Raw genomic sequence first — 26,193 nt, 5'->3', positions numbered from 1 at the left:
TTGGATGGACCAGGCTCTTCCTTCCCCACTGATCCTGCTGCACGGGGTTCCCGAGGCACACTTCCCCATCCTCACTGGCTGGCAGTTCCTTGTCCTTCACACTTCCACTTGATCATCCTTCAGGAAGTCCTCCCCTGATGTACTCCTAGAGCAGCCCGGACTCCCCAAATCATAGTGGGCGCCCAGCTGCATTGCAATTTCTCTACTTATGTGTCCTTCACTATCATGGAGTTGAGAAGCCCTGACTGTTCTTGTTTGGTTTTGTGTGTGTGTGCAGTATTTATCAAGGAGACTGGGGCATGATAGAGGTTCAAATATTTATAGAATGAATGAGTTCCATTCCTGCCACTGAAGCAACCCCAGAAAGATTCTCACTCTCGGGAACTTCATCAACCTAAGATGGAAGAAAATGTCATTTTACTGTCTACACTGTTCTGCTTTAGGTATGAACCGCAATAGAACTATTTTCTGAACTAATTTTTTTTTAAAGATTTAATCTTCAAAGATGACAAATAACTTTTGATGAAATATTTAAAACAGCTGAGAGATTCGACATTCCTTCTAAAAAGCTGAGAATCCTGGACCAATTTGCAACTTTGAATCTCTGATTCCCCTGGCATCTTCCTTTCTTATCACTTGTGTACTGAGTAGAAACTCAGTACAAAAAGCATGATGAATGCTAAGCTTCATGAATTTGCAGGGCAGAGAACAAAGTTTGTTGACTTCTCTGGGTTTATAAAGTTACTGTGATTTGTTTTTGTTTTTGTTTTTGAACTGGCTGAAGTACCCCCTTGTGATTGTCATAGGCAAATGCGAATTAGTACTTACTTGAGTGGTGTGGTTGGAAAAATAGCTTTTTAATCAGCTTTTTCTTTAACCAGTTAGACTATATGCAGATCATATCAGAGGATTCTGAATAGGGTCCCCAGGACTCTTACCAAGTCAGGCACAGCCATACAAGATCAATATTTGTAATTATCCAGTACCATGGAAACCCATTTTGGCTAATTTTTAGGAAAAGTGTAGTAACTAACTGCTCACTCTTATTGGTTCTAAATGAAATTTATTATTTACTACTGACCTATTTCACACACACACACACACACACACACACACACACAGAGTCCTCAGTACTTTGCAAAATCATCTGCATTCTCTGTCATCTTAGGCACTGGAGTAATGGGAAAATAGACCTTTTGAGCATATTTGGTAGCTTTGGGTTAAAAATACATGTGTGTGTATAGTCGTGAAAGTGAAAGTCGATCAGTAGTTTCCGACTCTTTGTGACCCCATGGACTACACAGTCCATGGAATTCTCCAGGCCAGAATACTGGAGTGGGTAGCCTTTCCCTTCTCCAGGGGATTGTCCCAACCCAGGGATCGAACCCAGACCTTCTGCTTTGCAGGCAGATTGTTTACCAGCTGAGCCACAAGAGAAGCCCAAGAATACTGGAGTGGGTAGCCTATCCCTTCTCCAGCAGATCTTCCAGACCCAGGAATCAAACTGGGGTCCCCTCCATTGCAGGCGGATTCTTTACCAACTGAGCTACCAGGGAGTAGTTTTCCACTATCTTTTAGCAGACCTGTAAATGCTATGTGTCCTAAGGATGAAACAAAAATCCTTTTATTCATGGTGCTCACATTCTAGCAGGAGGAGGCAAAAAATAATATATAAAGCAGAAAATCATGCAGATGTATGTGGTTAGGAGTGTCTTGGAGAACACAAGGGCAGAGGAAGGACTGGATGCATAGGGCAGGCAGGCAGGCTGTCTCTGAGAAGACGGGTTACAGAGGAGCTTGAAGGCAGTGGAGAGGAGCCAGGAGGAGGTTTAGGGAAGGAAGCTGGGCGGTGTCCTGGGCAGAAAGAAGAGGTGCACAGGCTCTAGAGTGGGGTCCTCCTGAAGCTGGAGAAGTCTCCAGGGGACAGTGAGAGTGGAAGCGGAGGAGCTGAAGAAGGAGCAAGGCTGTAGAGCCTTGTAACTGATGCTCCTTAAATCACTCAGCGTTGCACTTTTATGGAGAGAAGTTTCCCCCAAGTAATGTACCTTTTTAAAAAATTGAGCACTGATCCTAGCCCACCTTGATTTTGAACTTCATCAGTTCCAGGTGTGAGCTGGGTAACTGTTTCACCCTGTTGGCCCACTCTTGCCATCTAGTGGGGAAAGTGAAAGTCTTCAGGCAAGAATACTGGAGTGGGTAGCCTTTCCCTTCTCCTAGGGATCGAACCCAGGTCTCCCACATTGCAGACAGATTCTTTACCATCTGAGCTATCGGTGAGTACTTGTAATTGCCAGATTTTCTTACTCCCAAGGTGGACTGGGGCAGGGCGCTCTTGGGAATAACAATGGATGTGAGAAACTTTCAGAAACCTTACCTGGAAATGAAGAAATCAGGGTGCAGATGGCTCCATCATTGACTTATGTCAAGACTGAATCAGGAAAGAAAACTGAAAGCTATAGCAACAAGTTTCATGAAATGTATTTCAAATTTCATCAATGGAACTGATGAAAATTTGGGTTTGAAAATAGTATAAAGGTACAAGTGAAGTGAAAGATTACAAAGGAAGAGTTAATTAGGTGATGTTGAGCAGAAGCTGGGTATATAGATAAGCAAAAAGAATAGTCAAACATCATGATAATGTTAGATTGATCACTGCTATGGCTTTCTTAAAATAGATGCATTCTGTGCATTTTAACACATAATTTCCCTTTTCATGTTCTATAGTAGTTTGGGTTGACATTTACAGAAACACAATTATCATCTGTTACAGTATTGTCCAGGATGGTAGATATTAAAATTTTAACTTACATTAATAAAAATTAGATATATTTAAAACTCAGTTCTCAGTCTTACTTGCCACACTCCAAGTGCTCAGTGGCCACATTGACTAGAAGCCACCATACTGGACAGTGAAATTCTCCTTTATCATTGCAGAAAGTTCTACTGTATGACACTAGTCTTATATTGTTTCCTCAGTAAAACTGATTTACTCAACAAACATGTTTTGAATCTTTACTACATGCTAGACATTATAACAGTTCATTACAGCAGGTGAAAGATAAATAAATAAAACATAATTAGTCTCCTAAAAGGCAAAATTTTGGAGTTGAGAAGGTTTACAAATGTAACCAGATGCTTTCCGTCCACTTGTGAGAAGAGCTATAATACTTGCATGTCCAGTGACTGAGGTACTGAGGAGGCTTCCCAGAGATCCACAGTTTAAGATGTGTTTTAAAGATAAACAGGAATATTAACAAAAATCAAGGAGGGACGTGAGTATTTTAAGTGGAGGATATAGCTTCTGCAAAGTCAAGGAAATGTGAATTTGTATGGAGTATCTGGAGGATTACGATTCTATGTGGCTGGCTGGTTCACGGGAGAATAAATATGAATTGCAATTGGAGAGTGGGTTAGGGCTTGCTGGAAGGGCCTTTTCTGTCACAGCCAGAACAGTTATTTTTATCCTGTCAGATGACTGGAAAACCATGGAAAATTTCATGCAGCACATTATGGGATTACTCTCCATTTTAGAGATTACTTTATTGATGTGGTATAAAAATTGGATTGAACATTCATGTCAATGTATGGCAAAAACTACTACAATATTATAAAGTAAATAGACTCCAATTAAAATGAATTTAAAAAAAAAAAGAAAAAAAATTGCATTGAAGAGGAAAGACGTGAGAAAGAATAGAAGCACTTGATATCCTGCATCTTACATGTAATAAATACATCTATATTTGGAATAAAAAATAAATTCACCTCTCTGAGCATGTTTTCCCATTTGATCAATGCAGCTAATAGTCTCTATCCTATAAAGTTGTTGGGGAAATTAAATGAGTCCATTCATGTAAGATGGTTAGTAAGGGCTCAATAATGTTACTGTTATTAATAGTTTGAAATTGTCTAAGGAAAGCTTTTAACATAAGGAAAATGTAAGGGGTCGATGATTCTGCAAAAATGCAGTGAATGAGACAGGGAGAAAGAATGGTACAAATGCTTGAGAGAAAAGAGCCTTCTAAGATCTTAAAGAAAGTGTTTCCAGGTAGGAGGGAGATGTCAAAGGAACAAGTGCCATGCATAAGGTTCTGAGAGTGATGACCAAGGTGAGTGTGTTGGGTTTGGCTGTTAGGAGATCACTGGTGGGTGAGGACAGGGCATTTATGAATATGGGGCTAGTGAAGGTTGGATCAACGGCTAAACCACCCACCAAACAAAGATTCCATGACTCAGAGACAGGTGCCTGCGGGTTTTAATGAGAATCTAGATTATATATATGTTATACACACACATATAAACTCAATATGAGGGAGATTATCAAGGTAGCAAAGAAGGTGTGCATGCATCAGAGTTCCAGAATCAGTCCTGCTGATACCTCTACCAGTCCCATCACTTAGACAAGCCTCTTCTTTGGGAGCCTTGGTGCCCCAACCATAAAGAACAAGGAGATAGATTAGGTGCTCTTCAGTGTCACTCTCAGTTCTAAATGCCCACATTTAAACCACTCATCTCAGTGAATTATTGTTTCAAGAAAGTATTATTTCAAGATGACAAATAAAGTGCATTCTTAATCTACTAACAACTCTAATAGGTCCTAACGATCTCCTAAACTCTGAAGTAGAATTAGTATCTAGATTCAGTTCAGTTCAGTCACTCAGTCGTGTCTGACTGTCTGTGACCCCATGAACCGCAGCATGCCAGGCCTCCCTGTCCATCACCAACTCCCGGAGTCCACCCAAACCCATGTCCATTGAGTCAGTGATGCCATCCAACCATCTCATCCTCTGTCGGCCCCTTCTCCTCATACCCTCAATCTTTCCCAGCACCAAGGTCTTTTCAAATGAGTCAGCTGTTCGCATTAGGTGGCCAAAGTATTGGAGTTTCAGCTTCAACATCAGTCCCACTAATGAACACCCAGGACTGATCTCCCTTAGGATGGACTGGTTGGATTTCCTTGCAGTCCAAGGGACTCTCAAGAGTCTTCTCCAACACCACAGTTCAAAAGCATCAATTCTTCAGTGCTGTTTTCTTTACAGTCCAACTCTCACATCTATACATGACCACTGGAAAAACCATAGCCTTGACTAGATGGACCTTTGTTGACAAAGTAATGTCTCTGCTTTTTAATATGCTGTTTAGGTTGGTCATAACTTTCCTTCCAAAGAGTAAGCGTCTTTTAATTTCATGGCTGCAATCACCATCTGCAGTGATTTTGGAGCCCAAAAAAATAAAGTCAGCCACTCTTTCCCCATCTATTTGCCATGAAGTGATGGGACCAGATGCCATGGTCTTAGTTTCTGAATGTTGAGCTTTAAGCCAAATTTTTCACTCTCCACTTTCACTTTCATCAAGAGGCTTTTTAGTTCCTCTTCACTTTCTGCCATAAGGGTGGTGTCATCTGCATATCTGAGGTTATTGATATTTCTCCCAGCAATCTTGATTCCAGCTTGTGCTTCCTCCAGTCCAGCATTTCTCATGATGTACTCTGCATATAAGTTAAATAAGCAGGGTGATAATATACAGCCTTGACAAACTCCTTTTCCTATTTGGAACCAGTCTGTTGTTCCATGTCCAGTTCTAACCGTTACTTCCTGACCTGCATACAGGTTTCTCAATAGTTTATTGTGAATGACTTATATAGTATATTGTCCCCAGAACAAGAAATTTCTCACAGGTATCGCACTCATATATAGGCATTCATGTATTCATTCAACATTGGATGACATCTCTGTGCCAGACACACCTTTATGTGTAAGATAGAAAGGACCTAACATCCCAGGCAAGTTGTGAGGATAAATATATGAACATATAAATGTCAGTGCTGTGTGGGAGCAGAAGAGTAGGTGTGTCTGGAAAAGTGACAGTTGCTCTTTCTAGGAGTAAGGTGTCAGGTTTAGTACAACATATGCTTTTTTTCTTTCACAGATTCTATCATTTCTAGTATGCATCTGTTATTCTTGAAATTCCCTTCATCTTTCTTGGCTTAGTAATCAAATTGAGCTTTTGAAGGAAAAGAAAATAATTCATTTATTTTTATATGATGTAGTGTGATTGCTATTATTGCTCTTATATGAAGAAAAACAAAGTTATATGTTTTGTCCTTTAAGTTTATTTACTGTTGACACCTACAGTTAATAATTCTGATATGACTTTCAGTTTATTAGAAATCATTTTATTTTGTAACATCTCAGAACTTTATGAATAATGATGAGTATTGGAAAGACTATTTATACATCTGAATGTGATATAATGTTCAGTTTTTAGGTGTATTGCGGATACTGTTCATGACAGTAATTGTCCCGCTGTTCACACTGTTCACTGAACTCACGGTAGGCAAGGCCCGAGCTAAGAGGCTGGAAGAAAATGCGAGGAAGTGTAGGAACTGCAGACACATTTATTCTCTCCCGGCTGGAATAGCAGTCTTAGCAACAGACATAACATAATACAACATAACCGCACAGAACCCTTCCGGGCTTTTCTAGGTGAAGCATATACAGGTGAACATAAAGTAGCTCGTGACCAAGTGGGTAACTCGTGATGCACATGCGCAGTGCTTTAAGCGAGCTCGGCTGTAGCCTAAACCTCCTGACGCACATGCGCAGTGCTATAAAGGCGCTCAGCGGTTACAAATGGATCTCATTATTTATAGAACGTGGGGCAAGAGAGCCTGACCACACCATCTTGGCTAATTTGCCCTCTCCCCACAGTCCACCTCTAAAAGCTCCCTCACCTTACATTCTATATGCAGTCCATCTTCTGTGATATTCCCTTGGTGAGTGACACTGACCCTTGGATTTACCTCTTGCAGCAGCATTAGCTACAACAGTTACATCCCCAATACATAGCAAAACCCAATGCCAGGTATCGCCTGGAACTCATGTTGCAGTCCTTGCCCTCATGGGGCTAGAAGAACCACCCACCATATGTGGAGTGCCTTTATCTTGCGTGGCCAAGTCCAGTCCACCATCTGTCCTTGTGAAATTGCAGGAACGCCTCCAAAGGGGCAACTCTACCCCATGGGTTTTTTTTATTAAGGATCCAGAAAAGCCCACAGGTGCCAGGCCCACCCCTTCGAGGAGGGCATTCACAGCTCACCCACAAGATTCCAAATGCTTTCACAGTGTTGTAAATCTGCAAGAGTGTCAGAGGTTAGTAGCACATCATGGACACAGCCTTTATACACTGTTGTGGGGAGAGACTTTCCAGACTCTTAGCTCATGCCTTGCTTTCAGCAGTGTGAACAGAGAGACAGTTGGCATCCCCAACAGGATTAGCAATAGAGCTGTTCTAGTGAATCTACAGCATGGAACACACAGCCTAAATTTACATTATACACCATAGGACACAGCCCTTACGGTATGCCTCGGCACAAATCAGCCCACGTTGGCATCTGCATAACTGATGGAAGCCCTGCTAGCTCAGGCCCCCTTCAGGGTCTTCACACTTTCAAAATGGCGTCTGGCACACCATCCCTCCACTGCTCCCAAGCTAGCCACTATGGAGGTCACCTCATAGATGGGGCGCCCACACAGGGTGCAGGAATAGCAGTCAGGGATCCAGAAGAGGTCAGCGGGCACTGTTCAAAATGGCATCTGGCACGCCATCCCTCTTCTTCTCCCAAGCTAGCCAGCATAGAGGTCACCTTGTAGATGGGGCGCCCCACACAGGGTGTGGGAATAGCAGTCAGGGATCCAGAAAAGGTCAATGGGCACTGTTCAAATGGCGTCTGGAGTGCCACCAGTGAAACGCTCATCATCTGGACCTCAGGCATTTGGGTTACATATCGACTGCCTCATGCCCAGGTTTCTCACCACTTGGGTCAACGCGGCATAGTTACACCGTTTACTTCCGGTATGCTGGGGCTGTCCCACGTTCACCCACAGGGTGCAGATGGCGGTGTTAATCCATTCCATGAGGGTGTGCACTGGGTTAGGCGCCCCCTGCGTGAGCCGCCTAGCATTCTGCAGCCTTTGTCTCGAAGAGGGGTGAATGGTGATACACGCCAGCCATTCTGCCCCATCCCCAGAACACAGGATACTGTTCACCTGTGTCCTAACGTCTCAAGAGCCATATTGCCAAGGGTTCCCCTCTCCTTTGCCGAAATGGTGTACCTGAGTCGACCAACTCCACCTGAGTATATGGTCAGTATGTTGTGAACTCAGTCACATCTGGGGCCCCTTGAGGATGCCCACCCCGGGCCATAGGCTGCTCATGTTTCACCTTCTGCTGCACAACAGGCCTTGTTGCCAAGAGGGATCTGTGGTCTCATAGCATTAATTATCACCATCACTTACCGCCTTGCTGTCAGAGATGCTGGGTTCTTCAGGGCCACCGGGTTCTTGCTCTAATGCCAATGTATGTTGCTCTAGTTCTTCCAAGTGACTGCACATTGCACACTGATGCAGCCTTATGGGGAGTGCTATCCATATTCACCTGCAGGGTAGTCAAGAAAATGTGTCCCATGGTGCCAGCAGCAGCCCTTGCTGCCTTGTTCAGCAGGTGGGAACTCTTGCCTGCAACACCTTTCAGTGCTATCCGGTGAACCGTCCACTGCCTCCCAGTCTTCTACTGGAACCCATGCCAAAAGGATCGTGGCCACATGGTACCACATGCTATGTGGTGGCCGCTGGCTCCCTCCAGCCAGTGGAGTCTCCAGCTCTTCTACCTGCTGGGTATCCTGCCACCTCTTCTGTGGAGCCTCAGGCTCCTCTACCAGCTGGGTTTCCTGTTGACTACACCAGTTGTATTGTTGATCCTGTTCATGACATCATCTCACTGTTCACACTGTTCACTGAACCCATGGTAGGCAAGACGTGAGCTAAGAGGCTAGAAGAAAATGTGAGGATCCATAGGAACTGCAGACACGTTTATTCTCTCCTGACTGACACGACAGCCACAGCAGCAGACATACATAACACAACATAACCACACACAACCCTTCTGGGCTTTTCCAGGTGAAGCATATACAGGCGAACCTCACAAAGTAGCCCGTGACCGAGCGGGTAACTCGTGAAGCGCATGGGCAGTGCTATAAATGAGCTCAACTGTTACATAGTCATTATTTACAAAATGTGGAGCGAGAGAGCCTGAGCACGCCATCTTGGTTAGTTTGCTCTCTTACCCACAATCAGATCAGATCAGATCAGATCAGTCACTCAGTCGTGTCCGACTCTTTGCGACCCCATGAATCGCAGCACGCCAGGCTTCCCTGTCCATCACCAACTCCCAGAGTTCACTCAGACTCACGTCCATCGAGTCAGTGATGCCATCCAGCCATCTCATCCTCTGTCATCCCCTTCTCCTCCTGCCCCCAATCCCTCCCAGCATCAGAGTCTTTTCCAATGAGTCAACTCTTTGCATGAGGTGGCCAAAGTACTGGAGTTTCAGCTTTAGCATCATTCCTTCCAAAGAAATCCCAGGGCTGATCTCCTTCAGAATGGACTGGTTGGATCTCCTTACAGTCTAAGGGACTCTCAAGAGTCTTCTCCAACACCACAGTTCAAAAGCATCAATTCTTCGGCGCTCAGCCTTCTTCACAGTCCATCTCTCATATCCATACATGACCACAGGAAAAACCATAGCCTTGACTAGTCAAATGACTTTTTTTTTTTTAGCCTAAGCTTTCTTTGGAAAGTGCTTTTTTTCTGTGAGGATTTTGTAGGGAATGAAATGAAAGCTAGTGGTGTTTTGTTTCTGAAGACATCTCTAACATTTCAATAAACACCACACTTAAAAAAAGAGAGCTCTCTTCAGTCAGAGAGCTGCATTTCAGGATTGCTTATTGCCAGCATTTAAAAAATAAACACCATGGGTGTTAAAGTCCCTTTGTTTTAAATTGCAGCACCTTATGAAATATGCCCAGAGGATTATCTGATGTCGATGGTGTGGAAGAGGACTCCAGCAGGCGACTTTGCCTTCAATCAGTGCCCAATGAATGCCACAGGTAATGTAGGATGACCCTCAAACCCAGACAATGACCACCCGCCAACAGCAGCCTGCTGTGTTCTTCTGTCGTGTTTCGTCCTATATCTAAAACTAAGTCTGTCTAATAAGCAGTTAATAAAGCAATTTTAGTAAAGGGCTTCCTAAGTGGAGCCTATGAAGAGGTCTGGAAAATCTTGCGGATTCAATGGTTTCTCAGTGTGAGTAATATGCATTGTGAAAATAATCAAAGGGACAATTTACATGCATGTTTAGAGTGTGAAAATGTACAAACCCAGGTTTTCAGCCTGCCTCCAAGCCTCCCTGTCGTAAAGCTCTCTGTTTTTGTGACTCGCAGGCACCGCTAGCAGACGCTGCTCGCTCAGTCTTCACGGAGTGGCCTTCTGGGAACAGCCGAGCTTTGCAAGATGCATATCAAATGAGTACAGACACTTGCAGCATTCAGTAGGTGCAAAGCCAGCTTTAGTACTTGCTCTGTTTAATTCCTGTTAATGATCTCTGTGTGAGAGTTTAGTCTGCTGCTATATAGTCAAATTGATAAAATCTCTGAAAATAACACCTAAAGTGAAAAAGTCTGTGCTAGAAAGCTAACTTTTATAAATCAGTGCTAAACTGTTTTATTTCAAGGGTTTGGGATTTTATGGATCCTGCTTGGATCCTGCTATTTAAATGAATGGATTCCTTGTCTATTGGAAAAAAGTCCTGAATAAAATCTGTTACTTGGGTTTATCTATATGAGTTAAACTATATATCATGACTGGCACAAATCAGTTACCTAGTGCATAAGACTTATTTCAAAATACCATAAATTTTAAAATTAAATTCTTTAATATTTTAGTACTCAGGAAATAATAAAGCTGTGTCATATAGGTATCAAAAATTTCACTGCATTTTGACATTAAGACACCAAAAACAAAACAAAAAGATGGTGTTATTTTATCAGAGAAAATTAGTTGCTCACAAAAGATGACATGGGACAGATTTCCAGAAATAGCCCCTCTTCTCCCACACATCATTGAATTATTCAGAATATGCTGTATGAATATTTTGAGCACAGTTAAGTGTTGCTAGGTTTTTTACCAGTGCAAGTCATTGTCATTTTCGGAGACTGTTGTCATTCATCCTGACAGTCGAGAAAGCTTCCTGTGTGAACACACATTACGGGGCTCAGAACAAAGTACAAGGCGGAGCCTTGGAGAATCCAGCGTTGGAGGGGTGCTATGCAGTTAAGAGCCCTGAAGTTCTGTTGTGCTTATATTTTCTTTCATTTTCTTACTGTTGCTCACAAGTAAACATAATTTAAAAAAACCAAAAACTAAAGAACATTCTCATTCGTGGATGGAGAAATAGCTTGTAGAACCCTTATTAATGAAGTGAATGTATTTGACTCATTATCAGAAAACCAAAAAAGCACATTTTAAAAATATCTGAAAACCAAATGCTGTTTAGTATGTTTACTTTCCAAATCAGTAATCAAACTGATGAGTTATTTGGCTACCTAGAGCCTTATTTCTGTTGTTGTGTGTATATACGTTTATGTATACACCTATATGTGTACATGGGCTTCCCTGGTGGCTCGGATGGTAAAGAATCTGCCTGCAATGTGGGAGACCTAGGTTCAGTTCCTGGGTTGGGAAGATCCCCTGGAGGAGGGCATGACAACCCACTCTTGTATTCTTGCCTGGAGAATCCTCATGGGTAGAGGAACCTGGCGGGCTACAGTACATGGGGTCGTAAAGAGTCAAACATGACTGAGCCACTAAGCACAGCACACATATGTGTATATACATACGTGATATCATATATATACACATTAATACAATTATACACAAATACATATATTCAATAATATGTACTTATGTGCATATAAGTATTTGGTGATATTTGACCTCACTGAGCTTTACTTGTGTCAAAATTAAAATGTTTCAGAATTAAGTATAACCAAAGACTTTCTTATGAATTTAATTTTAAATGAATTTTATTTTCGTCTAATTTTAGGCATGATACTTTGTCTACTTAATCTTAATATTCATATTTAGTTCTTATTTATTCTTGGTAATAAATGAGAATACTTGTATTGATTAAGTAAATCATAGGTCAAGTCTTACAAATTTGTTAAGAATGAATAATATCACTTGGTGTAAAATGTTTGCTTTTTAAATTCATCATTTTATACAATAATACTTAAATGTACTTGCCTTCTGTGAGTGCAGGTCATCTGCTAATGGAGAGAAATAGAAACCCACTGTGAAATAGGAGAGATGGTCTCATGTTGTGAGTCACATAGAAATCATTCAGTTAGTGATTGGACAGCCCATGTGTCTGTGCCCCTGCTCACTTGCAGGCAGAAATCAAGTGCACGCTTTTGCAGAATAAGAAACAGCCTCAGGGCATTCAGCTCCCACAGACAACCAAGCAAACTGCACTGGGCACTTGCACAGATTAATTCCAGTCCCCACCACCGCCTGCAATATGGGCATCCCTGCCTTAGTCGCATGGAAAGAAATTGAAAATCCTGGGAACAGTCCAGTTAAGTGAGGCAAGAGTGAAAGCTGCATCCCACGTGCAATTGTTCCAAAGCTTAACCTTCTTTCTGGAAGTCATGCTCCCTTCTGAGTCTTTGATTTGAAATCCTCAGCCCTAGAATCTGGTGCTATAGGCACCATTTTCTGATTGCATGTCCTTTGGAAAAGTCATGTGATCTCACTCAAGTCTTGGTTTGTTATGCAAGATGAAATTGATAGCATCATCTTAGCATCTCTGGAGGTTTTGAGTAAGAGTAGATGAAATACTGTATGTGAGATGGTTGCAATGTGCTATGTAACTATGAGGTATTAATATCTACAGGTACAGAAAATGCATTGAGTTAAAAAATTAAGAGTAAAATTTTAGAGCTTAAGTTAACTTGAAATGTACATGTGAAAAAATTATGGACAAATACAGATGAATGGATAGATAGAAAGGCAGGCAGGTAGATAATTGAATGAATAGATAGGCGGATAGGATTGATGTCATATGTATTTTTGCACGTGAATTTGGTTTATATGCACATACAGAAACATACATACAGTTATACATGCATACAAACACTCATCTAGTACTTTCCTGGGGACCATGGTCTTCTCCTTTACAAATTCAGGGAAGTATAGCACTGAAGGATGCCTTAAAGAGTGTTTACCTAATACATGGAGCTCATCATATGTACTCTCAAAGGTCAGTTGGAGATGGGAATTAAATCCTTTTCTTTGCATGCTTCTACACTTATGGCTTCACATACTTTGAGTAACAAAGCTAGGTAGTACTTCAATGTAGAATAGTTCTGATTCCCCAAACTTCTGAAATTGCTTTTGATGATTCTGCACCTTCTCTTCTAGTAGAGTTTGTTGGTTCACAATTTAATGTCCTATTTCTCTTGGGGTATTTAATTTCTTGCTGCTCTACATTTGTGAAACTCATTAATTGTTAATTGTCACCCACTGCAGAGACTTATTTAAAATAAGTAGACCTGTATTTTCCAACTTTTCACATATAGATCACAATATATGTACACACACACATAGATTACAATATTTTATATACCCATTTTATAAAATTATATGAAGACTAAGTTTGAAATGACATATTGTCAACAAACAGTTGAGTGCTTTCTTTGACTTCTTATAAACCAGTTGAGGTAAAACCGAATCATTAATTAGTTTAATATAGGAACTTACTCATCTGTCATATTGAATGTTTATTGAATTCTTTGAGGACAGAAATCATTTCTATTAAGCTTTATTTCTCTAGTCTTCAACACAGTGCTAAATGTGTTCTAGATATTCCATAAATGACTGCACCTTTTCTTATCAGAAAGGGGATGTGCTGGCTGGAGGGTTCTAAGAAGGTGATACACAAAATTTCATGTTTTTGAATTTTAACCACATGAAATTAATAATTTAATTTAATTAAAATTAAATTAAAGTAATTAATCCCTCACCTGCAGTTTTCCTAGTCTAAAACCATCTAGAAATGTGTAGGGCTTTACAATTTTACTTTATGAAATAATTTGGTCATTGAAGAAGAATTTTCAATAAGCTCAACTTCATGAAGTCTTTTTGGAAACTTTGTAAGATACAAAATTGAACACTGTGATCCAACTGCTGCTTATTAAAAAAGTGACAAATGAACACATTTTAAAAAGTGATAATAAAGGAATAGAGTATTTAATGTAGTGGGAGTTTTGGACAATTCAGGGTTTTTTTTTTTTCCATATTGTAATATTTAATTTCATACTCTGGGATATTTTTTGAATATTTTGAATTTATACCCAGCAAGAAAAATAATTTCAGAACCTACTGAGAACTAGGTACAGGGGCCAGGGACATTAAGAATACATTAAGTTTTTTTTTTAACTTATTAAATGATTTGGATAAAATGGGTGATATTGTGGGCCAAGCGGGTCAGTTCCCCACCCCCCAAATTAAACAGATCATTTAGTCTTTCTTACAACTGAACAATCAAGATAACTCTTTCTCTCTCTTCCTCTCTCTCTATTTCTCTCTCTCATTCTCTCTCTCTCACTCTGTTTTATTCACATTCGAGTTCATACTTACACATACACACCTGAAATGGCAGATGACATAGAACTAGCAGCTCTAGAACAAAAGGAGTTGAATCAGACATGCCAATGCCATTTCATAAATTCATCAGGCAGAAAAGTCACTTCTTCCATGGAGAGGAGTGTGTGATGGGGGACTGAAAAAGCTCACAGATATTCCTCTATATTCACAGAAATGGAAAGAATTGGTATAAATGTTTCTTTTAAAGTCATTCTGCCTTATAACCTCTGCTTTCTATTTTTCAAGCTGTCATTTAACAGTGAATAAATACAGAGGCTGGAGCAATAATCTGTCTAGTCACGAAAAGGTTGACTTTGTGGGAAGGGATGTCAAGGAGCTTGATTTGTGGTTTAAGGACTTTGTTTATTCTGTTTTGCTCTACATTTATGACTGTTTATTAGGAGAGAGAGAATGATGGAGATGGATGGAATGGGAAGTCAGGGGAGATAGAGCATGACGGAGGCAGAGAGGCTGAGGGGGAGAATGGACTTGCTGGATCTCGAGGGTCCAGGGGAAGGAAGGTGGGAGATTCACCCAACAGTGCTGACACTCTGTTCACTAGTCCCTCGGTTTATTACACATGATAAGCACACAACACAGAGTTGTGAAAACAGAAGTTCAGTTCAGTCTCTCAGTTGTGTCCAAATCTTTGTGAACCATGGACTGCGGCACGCCAAGCTTCCCTGTGATCACCAACTCATGGAGCTTGCACAAACTCATGTCCATTGAGTCGTTGATGCCATCCAACCATCTCATCCTCTGTAGTTCCCGTCTCCTCCTGCCTTCAATCTTTCCCAGCATCAGGGTCTTTTCAGATGAGTCAGTTCTTCGCATCAGGTGGCCAAAGTATTAGAGTTTCAGCTTCAGCATCAGTCCCACCAATGAACACCCAGGACTGATCTCCTTTAGGATGGACTGGTTGGATCTCCTTGCAGTCCAAGGGACTCTAAAAAGTCTTCTTCAACACCACAGTTCAAAAGCATCAATTCTTCGGCCCTCAGCTTTCCTGATAGTCCGACTCTGACATCCATACATGACTACTGGAAAAACTATAGCTTTGACTAGACAGACCTTTGTTGGCAAAGTAATGTCTCTGCTTTTTAATAAGCTGTCATTTAACAGTGAATAAATACAGGTTTGTCATAGCTTTTCTTCCAAGAAGCAAGTGTCTTTTAATTTCATGGCTGCAATCAGCATCTGCAGTGATTTTGGAGCCCAAGAAAATAAAGTCTGTCACTGTTTCCATTGTTTCCCCATCTATTTGCTATGAAGTGATGGGACCACATGCCATGATCTTCATTTTTTGAATGTTGAGTTTTAAGTCAGCTTTTTCACTCTCTTCTTTCACTTTCATCAAGAGGCTCTTTACTTCCTCCTCACTTTCTGCCATAAGGGTGGTGTCATCTGCATATCTGAAATTATTTATATTTCTCCCAGCAATCTTGATTCCAGCTTGTGCTTCATCCAGCCTGGCATTTCTCATGATGTATTCTGCACAGAAGTTAAATAAGCAGGGTGACAGTATACAGCCTTACGTACTCCTTTCCCAATTTGGAACCAGTCTGTTGTTTCATGTCCGGTTTTAACTGTTGCTTCTAGACCTGTATACATATTTCTCAGGACGGAGGTATGGTGGTCTAGTATTACCATCTCTTGAAGAATTTCCACGGTTTGTTGTGATCCACACAGTCAACAGCTTTAGCGTAGTCAGTGAAGTAGAAGTAGATGTTTTTCTGGAACTCTCTTGCTTTTTTGATGATCCAGCGGATGTTGGCAATTTGATCTCTGGTTCCTCTGCCTTTTCCAAATCTTGAACATCTGGAATTTCTCGGTTCACATACTGTTGAAGCCTGGCTTGAAGAATTTTGAGCATTACTTTGCTAGAATGTGAGATGAGTGCAATTGTGCAGGAGTTTGAACATTCTTTGGCATTGCCTTTCTTTGGGATTGGAATGAAAACTGACCTTTTCCAGTCCTCTGGCCACTGCTGAGTTTTCCAAATTTGCTGGCATATTGAGTGCAGCACCATCATCTTTTAGGATTTGAAATAGCTCACCTGGAGTTCCATCACCTCCACTGGCTTTGTTCGTAGTGATGCTTCCTAAGGCCCACTTGATTTCACATTCCAGGATGTCTGGCTCTCGGTCAGTGATCACACCATCGTGGTTATCTGGGTCATGAAGATCTTTTTTGTATAGTTCTTCTGTGTATTCTCGCCACTCTTCTTAATATCTTCTGCTTCTGTTAGGTCCATACCATTTCTGTCCTTTATTGAGCCCATCTTTGCGTGACATGTTCCCTTGGTATCTCTAATTTTCTTGAAGTGGTCTTTAGTCTTTACCATTCTGTTGTTTTACTCTATTTCTTTGCATTGATCACTGAGGAAGGCTTTCTTATTTCTCCTTGCTACTCTTTGGAACTCTGCATTCAGGTAGATATATCTTTCCTTTTCTCTTTTGCCTTTAGCATCTCTTCTTTTCTCATCTATTTGTAAGGCCTCCTCAGACAACCATTTTGCCTTTTGGCATTTCTCCTTTTGGGGATGGTTTTGGTCACTGCCTCCTGTACAATGTCATAAACTTCCGTGTCTGTCTATCAGATCTAATCCCTTGAATCTATTTGTCACTTGCACTTTATAGTCGTAAGGGATTTGGTTTGGGTCATACCTGAATGGTCTCCTGGTTTACCCTATCTTCTTCAATTTAAGTCTGAATTTGGCAATAAGGAGTTCATTGTCTGAGCCACAGTCAGCTTCTGGTCTTGTTTTTGCTCACTTTTTGAGCTTCTCCATCTTCAGCTGCAAAGAATATATTCAGTCTGATTTTGGTTTTTACCATCTGGTGATGTTCATTTTTAGAGTCTTGTGTTGTTGGGAGAGGGTGTTTGCTATGACCAGTGCATTGTCTTGGCAAAACTCTGTTAGTCTTTGCCCTGCTTCATTTTGTACTTCAAGGCCAAAAACTTGCCTGTTAGTCCAGAAATCTCTTGGGTTCCTGCTTTCACATCCAGTCCACTATGATGAAAAAGACATCCATTTTTTATGTTAGTTCTAGAAGGTCTTTTAGGTCTTCTTAGAACCATTCAGCTTCTTCAGCATTAGTGCTTGGGGCATAGACTTGGATTACTGTGATATTGAATGGTTTGCCTTGGAAACAGACATCATTCTGTCGTTTTTGAGAATGCACCCAAGTACTGCATTTTTGACTGTTTTGTTGATTATGAGGGCTACTCCATTTCTTCTAAGAGATTCTTCACCACAATAGTAGATGTAATGGTCATCTGAATTAAATTGTGCCCATTCTGGTCCATTTTAGTCCACTGACTCCTCAAATGTGAAAATAGAAAGGGGGTAACAAATCTCTCCTGGAAAAGTGCACGAAGAAGGCAATGATCTCTGGTCTGGCACAGGTCTTGGACAGTGTGAATTGGGAGTCACTGTGAATTGGAAGTTGCCATCTGCCCAGCAGGAACATCTCTCAGGTCCTCGATGGAAGAGTGTTAATTCACATCACTCAACTTAGTGGACTCCTTTTTTTATTTTAATTTTTACCATGTTGTGTTGATTTCTGCCATACAGCTCAAAACAGCCATAATTATGCATCCATCCCCTGCCTCCAGAGCCTCCCTCCCCTCCCCTTCTTCCATCCCTTCAGCTCATCACAGAGTGCTAGTCTGGGCTCCCTGTGCTACACAGCAACTTCTCACCAGCTGTGCCTCTTAAATCTGATAGTGTATATATGTATATATGTTGATGCTACTCTCTCCATTCGTCCCACTCTTTCCCTCCGCACTGTGTTCAAAAGTCTGTTCTCTGCATCTGTGTCTCCATTCCTTCCCTGAAAATAGGTTCATCAATACCATTTTTCTAGATTCCATATATATGTGTTAATATATTATATTTGTTTTTAGTGGTCTCTTTTTAAGGAGTAATGGTTTCTCCAGGAAAAGGGGTCTTGCCAGTTGCTCTCTCTCTTCCAGTGAGGTACATTACCCTTTAATCTTCTGATCTAAAGTAACAGTCTTTATCACTCCAAGATGATCACAGTCCTGTAGAGGATGTTTCAAAACTACTGGTGTAGAAATTCACACTGGCCACTGATTCATTTTGAGCATGTCTTTTTGTTGTTGTTGTTGTTATGGTTTATTTTATTAAACAATTAATCTGCATTTGCACAGTATTTGCATAAATTAGTAAATATTTATGATCATCTTTTGCTCCACTGAGTCTTTTTTTTAATTTTATTTTATTTTTAAACTTTGCAATATTGTATTGGTTTTGCCAAATATCGAAATGAATCCGCCACAGGTATACATGTGTTCCCCATCCTGAACCCTCTTCCCTCCTCCCTCCCCATACCATCCCTCGGTAGCTTGAATCCTTCCATTTCGTAGAAGCTGAGTAGGAGTCATAATACAAAAGAAATCACATCATAACATTTGCTTTATATTAATATATTTTCCCTGCCTTCCAGGTGAATTTTGCTCCATTGCAATAAACTTCTTACATATCACACTTTGTTGGCTACCACCTCATTGCACAAATATCCATCACATTGCCTAAAAAAGAATAATACATTTGATGACTACAGCTTATTTACAGTAAAAGAAGAAAACAATAGGTACCATAGTTTTGTTTACATTTGCTTATTGGTTTTTTTTTGAGTGAGTAATTTTGGGACAAATAACCTCATGCTATTGTCTAGCCAGGAGAAGGCAATGGCAACCCACTCCAGTACTCTGTCCTGGAAAATCCCATGGACTGGAGCCTGGTAGGCTGCAGTCCATAGGGTCGCGAAGAGTCGGACATGACTGAGTGACTTCACTTTCACTTTTCAATTTCATGCATTGGAGAAGGAAATGGCAACCCACTCCAGTACTCTTGTCTGGAAAATCCCATGAGCGGAGGAGCCTGGTAGGCTGCAGTCCATGGGGTCGCGAAGAGTCGGACATGACTGAGTGACTTCACTTTCACTTTTCATTTTCATGCATTGGAGAAGGAAATGGCAACCCACTCCAGTGTTCTTGCCTGGAGAATCCCAGGGACAGGGGAGCCTGGTAGGTTGCAGTCCATGGGGTTGCGAAGAGTCGGACATGACTGAGTGACTTCATATTTACTTTTCTATTTCATGCATTGGAGAAGGAAATGGCAACCCACTCCAGTACTCTTGCCTGGAAAATCCCATGGGCAGAGGAGCCTGGTAGGCTGCAGTCCATGGGGTTGCGAAGAGTCGGACATGACTGAGTGACTTCATATTCACTTTTCATTTTCATGCATTGGAGAAGGAAATGGCAACCCACTCCAGTGTTCTTGCCTGGAGAATCCCAGGGACAGGGAGCCTGGTGGGCTGCCATCTATGGGGTCACACAGAGTCGGACACGACTGAAGCAACTTAGCAGCAGTAGCAGCATGGTCTAGCCAACCAGGGGAACTAGCCTGATTTTAATTTTTGAATATTCACTAATTAAATAAAGGTGAGTGAGCCTGAGAGAACAAGAATTTGTTCTTCCAGTGTTTTGTTTTGTTTTGTTTGCAGTACTATGTGGCTGGAACACAGCAAACAATGGGGGTAATTCTGGGAGAAGTTAGATCAAAGGCTTTTTAATCCTGGCTGAACATTGCAACCATGTGGGAGTTCTTAAAAAATACCAATGGGAAGTTCACTCAAGGCCAATAACATGGAGTTATTACCAGTCTACAAAATACAGTCAGTAACTGTATGTTATTATTATTACTAATTACATTAATTTGGCATTCATATAAATGTATTTCTATTTACATGTATAAAAAATGGGTGTTCACATTATTTCTCTCTTTTTAAGTACTCAAGACATAGCATGTGACTGCCTTTCTATTTTTGATGCCAAGTTTCAAGTTTCTGCCAAGTTTGTCAGAGTCCTCACTTCCAGAGCTCAGATAATTATTGCATAATCCAACAATGCCAAGGAAAAGTTGAAAAACATTACTACCTTTAAAATGGACAGAAGGCTTTTAATTTTATTCAAGGCCACATGTTAAGGTTTTGTTATCTGAGTTCAACTTCACAATCCCAAAATTTTTAACATGAGATCTTGAATAAAATTATGAGTTTCCTGAGTGTTCATCAAATGATAATAGTTAACATTTATTGAATGGTATCTGCCCTGAGGGAGCTGACTGGAAAAAAAAATCAGAAGGAAGATGTTAATTAAATCTTGTTATTTTAAGCAATTCGTATGTCAAAGTTTACAATGTATTTCAAGGACAAGATAGAGAATATTTTAGGCTTTGTATTCCATATGGTCTCTGTTCTAAATACTCAACTCTGGTTTTGTAGCATAAGAACAACCATAGACAATTAGTGAACGTGGCTAAGTTCCAGTAAAACTCTTACAAAAACAGGCAATGTGCTGGCTTTGGCCCACAGGCTGTATGTAGTTCACTAACTCCTGGTCTGTAGTATACATTTTAAGTTTTTTATTTTTCTTTTGTAACATTTCAATTCTATGAGAATTTTCCATCAAAGGATGGACAGATTTTATTTTGTTCTTCTTTTCTCCTCTATTTTTAAAAGATTTTAACCAATCATTTTACATTTCTTATCAGCAAAATCTATTATTTGAATAATCTGTGAAGGCCTTGTTTTATTTCATCAGTCATATAGTCTGTCATATCTAATCATTTTTTATTAAATCTCAGGCATTGTGTAAAACAAATGTAGGATTTGGGGATGATATTGAGGTCAATCAAAAAGCATTCCTGTTTTCCTTGATTATTCAAATATAATGAGGAACTGAGATTTTAATGCAGCCAAGGATTGATCTGGATCAAGAAGTTTCTCAGTTTTCTTAAGACTATATCCCCTTAGTCTCCTTTCTCCTCTGTGTGTGTTATACACTTTAGACAGAGAGCTTATGTGTGGCCGTCTCATCAGCCCTGAGAAACTGTAGAAGATTCAGATCTACCCTTCATAGGGTCCAAGCTTTCTGTCCAGGCAACTTCAAATGCATCAGATATCATGAGTGGGGACAACTGGTTGCTTAAAGCTGGACTCCTTCTTCAGATTTAGGAAAAAAAAGCATACTTAAGGATGGAGAAAAGTACACTCCACCTTTTAAAAGTGTTTATCTTTACTCCTCATCTTCCTACACATTCCAAAGATCCAGCAAATGTTTCATTGGGAAAAATCCCAGTTAGAGTTTTTAGGGACCCTCCAGTTCCCATTATAGCTCTCCAGCCCTGAGCAACCAAAAAGCATTAATTTCTCTTTCTACCCTAGAGAGCCTCTGCCTGGGCTGCACCTGCCCCTCATTTCTTGCCAAAATTTAGCAGAGATTCCAAAGGGGGGAGAAAACTGGCTGAAATTGTTTTCCTATCTCAAAAAGGATCTCTTCTTTCTGGAAATGTAACTTATCTCTTCCATAACTTTCTGAAGCTCTAAAGAAAATGATTTTTATAATCTATCAATTTTTTTCTAGTTATAGTGGCAAATACATTGGCCTTACAGGAATATACACTCTGTATATATTCTATACTCTACTAAAATAATAATTTGTCACTGTATTATATTAATAAAATATAAAAATATTTTAGGTACATATGATAGTGTTTCCTAGGAAATAGTAAGGGAATGCATTAAATAGATGTATAATTAAATACTTATAAAGTTATATTTTATTTTCTCTTTTCTAAAAACTTGTAACATATTACTGATCATATCTATAAATCCCAGGAGAATTTGAAGCTTCTCCCCAGTTATGAATTTAGTGACTTGATGAAGAAATGTTAGAGTTAGTCTTTAGGGATTGAAATCTACTGACTTGAAATTTATCCATGGAATGATTTAGTAGAATAAACCTGTACAGAGCAGGCTGTTTAGGCTGATGCCAAAGGAAAATATTGTAAAGGAAAGCCTACTCTATTATTTAATTGTCCATCCATCCATTCAACTACCCAGTAAGTTATTCTACAAATACACACTGAACTTTATCGAGGTGCAGCACAGTCACATGAGTGTGACACACACAACAAACACAAAATAAAGCAGACCAGAAAAGAGCGAATGATTCCAAACCGCAAGATGTCAGGAACTTAACCAAGTGCCAACATGGGGAATAAAGTTTGGAGACTGATTGGGATGAGAAAGGCGTTACATATCGTTGACAAAATGACATTACAACTGTGACTTGAAAGATGAGATAGATTCAGACATACTAAGAGTGCAGAGAATGAGTTTTTCAGGGCATGACCGTACATTCTACTAGAGAGAGTGTCCATGGAATTTTCTAGACAATACTGGAGTTCCAGTCTCCTCCTATTCCAGGGCATCTTCCCGACCCAGGGATCGAACCTGCATCTCTTCCCTCTCCTGCATTGGCAGGTGGACTCTTTACCAGTGTGCCACCTGGGCAGCCCTCTATTGAGAATAGCATGTGGGAAAACCTTGAGGTCTTTAAGGAAGCGGAACTTGATCCAGTAGCCAGGGGTAGTGAGCAAGAAGAGAGTGCCATGAGATGAAGTTGGAGAACTAGGTAGGGAAAATATTATTTTTTTCTATGCCTTAAAGACCTTTGCTGAGAGTATGGATTTTATTCTAAGGGCAGTGGAAGCCATTGACAGTAAGGAGAGATGTGATTCAATAATGCAAGAGGGTCATAGGGCTCTTGAAGATAGGCTGAAGGGGCAGGATGGCAAGCTGTGGAGCTCACTGCAAAATCCAGAAGAGTGACGACGGTGCCCTTTATTAAGGCTGAGTGAGCACATGTGACTGACGCTGTGTCCTTTTCTGAAATGAGAAGGCAGGGTGATAAACATTATGGATAGTTTGAAGCAAGTAGGTTTAGGGGTTGCCACAGGTTACATGAAGAACTCAGGGTACAGCTGGCCAGAATAGACATGAATTTTCTCCAGCAAACTTGAGTTTCTTGGATGCAAGTGCAGTGAATGCTTGTGGTAGAACTAACATGTTTTCCCAGAACTGCAAGCAGAAGCAGCACCTGGGAGCTTGTTAGAAATACGGACTCTTAGACCCGCACTTTGTCCCAGACCCGCACTTTGAAAATTTGCCTTTGTGATTCATATACACATTAAAATTTAAGATGCACTGTGGTAGATTTTGCCTAGGGTTGCAGTTTTGGTCGATGAATTCAGAGAAGTTAAGTGAGTTCTGGCTGGCTCTGTACCATCGCAAGACATGCTATGTGAAGTGATCCCTAGAAGCACATGGAAGGATCGTGCTTCTTCACTCCCTTGAAGTTAGGCATACACATGTGACTAGTTCCAGCCAACTGCTTGTATGTGGAGGTGACCTTTGTTATTCCAGGCCTGAGAATGTCCTTGCCAGTGCAAACTCCTTCATCCTCTGTCATGCCAAGCCCTGGAGTGACTAGGATAAACAGAGCCTCTCTGATGATCTGAGTTGAGTATGTAGTGTGACTGAGAAATAGATCGCTTTGCTTTTAGGCACTGAGATTTTGGAGTTGTTGTCACAGCATAATCTGTCCCATTCTGACTCACGCAGTGTCTCTATAACTAGGAAACTCCAGTAACAGAAACAGAATTGAAAAAGCCTCCAGGAAGGAAGATCAGTTACTGCCCTGCGTCCCATTGGGCAGGTCTCTGAAAGTCTAGGTCCCCGCCTGTGACCACTAAAGTGCTTTCAGCTCATGCACAGGCCCTAGTGCTAGCTCAGAATATAATAATCATTGTAGATTTGTTTGGTGTTAAGAAATTCCACCTACCAGTAACCTTTGCCCAGGAATGGTGCTTCTTCATTTTCACTAGAAATTAAGACTTATTTCTATTTTTTTTTCACAAGGAGATAAGTTTATTGTACTCTTATTCTTACTTTGTAAATGTCCAGGTTTTATGGAGTAATAAAAGCCTCTTAGTGAAAGTTAAAGAGGAGAGTGAAAAAGTTGGCTTAAAGCTCAACATTCAGAAAATGAAGATCATGGCATCTGGTCCCATCACTTCATGGGAAATAGATGGGGAAACAGTGGAAACAGTGTCAGACTTTATTTTGGGGGGCTCCAAAATCACTGCAGATGGTGACTGCAGCCATGAAATTAAAAGATGCTTACTCCTTGGAAGGAAAGTTATGACCAACCTAGATAGCATATTCAAAAGCAGAGACATTACTTTGCCAACAAAGGTCAGTCTAGTCAAGGCTATGGTTTTTCCAGTGGTCATGTAAGGATGTGAGAGTTGGACTATGAAGAAAGCTGAGCACTGAAGAATTGATGCTTTTGAACTGTGGTGTTGGAGAAGACTCTTGAGAGTCCCTTGGACTGTAAGGAGATCTAACCAATCCATTCTAAAGGAGATCAGTCCTGGATTTTCTTTGGAAGGAATGATGCTAAAGCTGAAACTTCAGTACTTTGGCCACCTCATGCGAAGAGTTGACTCATTGGAAAAGACTCTGATGCTGGGAGGGATTGGGGGCAGGAGAAGAAGGGGATGACAGAGGATGAGATGGCTGGATGGCATCACCGGCTCTATGGACGTGAGTTTGAGTGAACTCCGGGAGTTGGTGCTGGACAGGGAGGCCTGGCGTGCTGCGATTCATGGGGTCACAAAGAGTCGGACACGACTGAGCGACTGAACTGAACTGAGGCAGTGGATATATACCTGGCTCCGTTTTCAAGACTCAGTTTGTTCTCATAATAGTACCTTGCAATCTTCAAATTCATGGCATCTTCTCTCTCATTTCAGAAATTCCTGGGGCAAGAAATTGGGGTACTTGATGCACCGTGGTCAAATACTGTCCATCCTGGGTTCTGGGCAGTACATTTTTAATTTATGCAGGGGAATATTTAGCTAAATCTCCCCATCATGTGTTCATTAAACAATTTTCTCTTCAAATTTGAACTCCTAGCCCTAAGATGAATATGTGTTTTTGTATCAAATATAGAGCAACTTAAGAAGTATTCATGTAACTAAAACAAAAGAGCTGCCCTCTTTTTTACATAGGATGATCTCTGTCTTTCCTGGAGACATCAGATAGATCTGTAAACCACTTAAGACCATCATCTAGGGAGTGATTTTTGTCTTAAAAGTGGGCAGTTATGAACTGAAGCAAAAAGTACATATTTAGACCGTTGCTTTAGGAAAAGAAGTTTCTTCTATAATTATCTTTTAATTGAAGCCACTTAGAGCTGCAAAACCTTTAATATACCTTACAGATGGACTGTAGGAGTTGATGCTGAAAATAATATATAAATATATGATTTTAAAGTGTGTCGTTTGCACAGAGCAACTACGATAAACCTTTTTTTAGGATTCACACAATAGAGGCAACTGTGACTGCCAGTAGGAGGCATAAAGTGAAAAGAATAAGGTTATTTCAGGAACACAGCTACTCCTTAAACCATGACCCTCACCACATCTCTCTACATAAATAGCAAGGAGACTTAATCCAGAACTATTAAAAGCTACTGTCTTTAGACTTCAGGTTTTTTGTTTGTGTGTTTTCCCTTCACTGCTGCTCTTGTCAACACTATTAAATGTGAATGACACAGAAACTTTTAAGGATTGTCCTTTGGAGCAAAAATGCACACAAAGTACTGCAATGTGTGCAGATATAATCACTGATAATTGTAACTTTACAAGAAATGTTAAAATTATAACTATTTCTAAACTACTTCTGTGACTAAATGAAGAGAATTGAAAAATACA

At 40.6% G+C, this 26,193-nt stretch overlaps 1 protein-coding gene across 3 annotated transcripts in view; it reads left to right on the top strand.

The window, feature by feature from the left end:
* ADGRB3 (adhesion G protein-coupled receptor B3) overlaps positions 1-26,193 on the top strand; it is an 884,190-nt gene that overhangs the window by 377,474 nt on the left and 480,523 nt on the right. For all 3 annotated transcript variants that reach the window (XM_044924546.2, XM_006078271.4, XM_006078270.4), the window contains exons 9-10: positions 9,842-9,943; positions 10,280-10,386. In XM_044924546.2, the coding sequence (XP_044780481.2) occupies positions 9,842-9,943; positions 10,280-10,386 (209 nt within the window). The remainder of the gene's footprint in view (positions 1-9,841; positions 9,944-10,279; positions 10,387-26,193) is intronic.

The sequence above is a fragment of the Bubalus bubalis genome, chromosome 10, assembly GCF_019923935.1.
Source record: "Bubalus bubalis isolate 160015118507 breed Murrah chromosome 10, NDDB_SH_1, whole genome shotgun sequence".
Taxonomy (NCBI): domain Eukaryota; kingdom Metazoa; phylum Chordata; class Mammalia; order Artiodactyla; family Bovidae; genus Bubalus; species Bubalus bubalis.
This window is presented reverse-complemented; position numbering and strand designations above follow the sequence as displayed.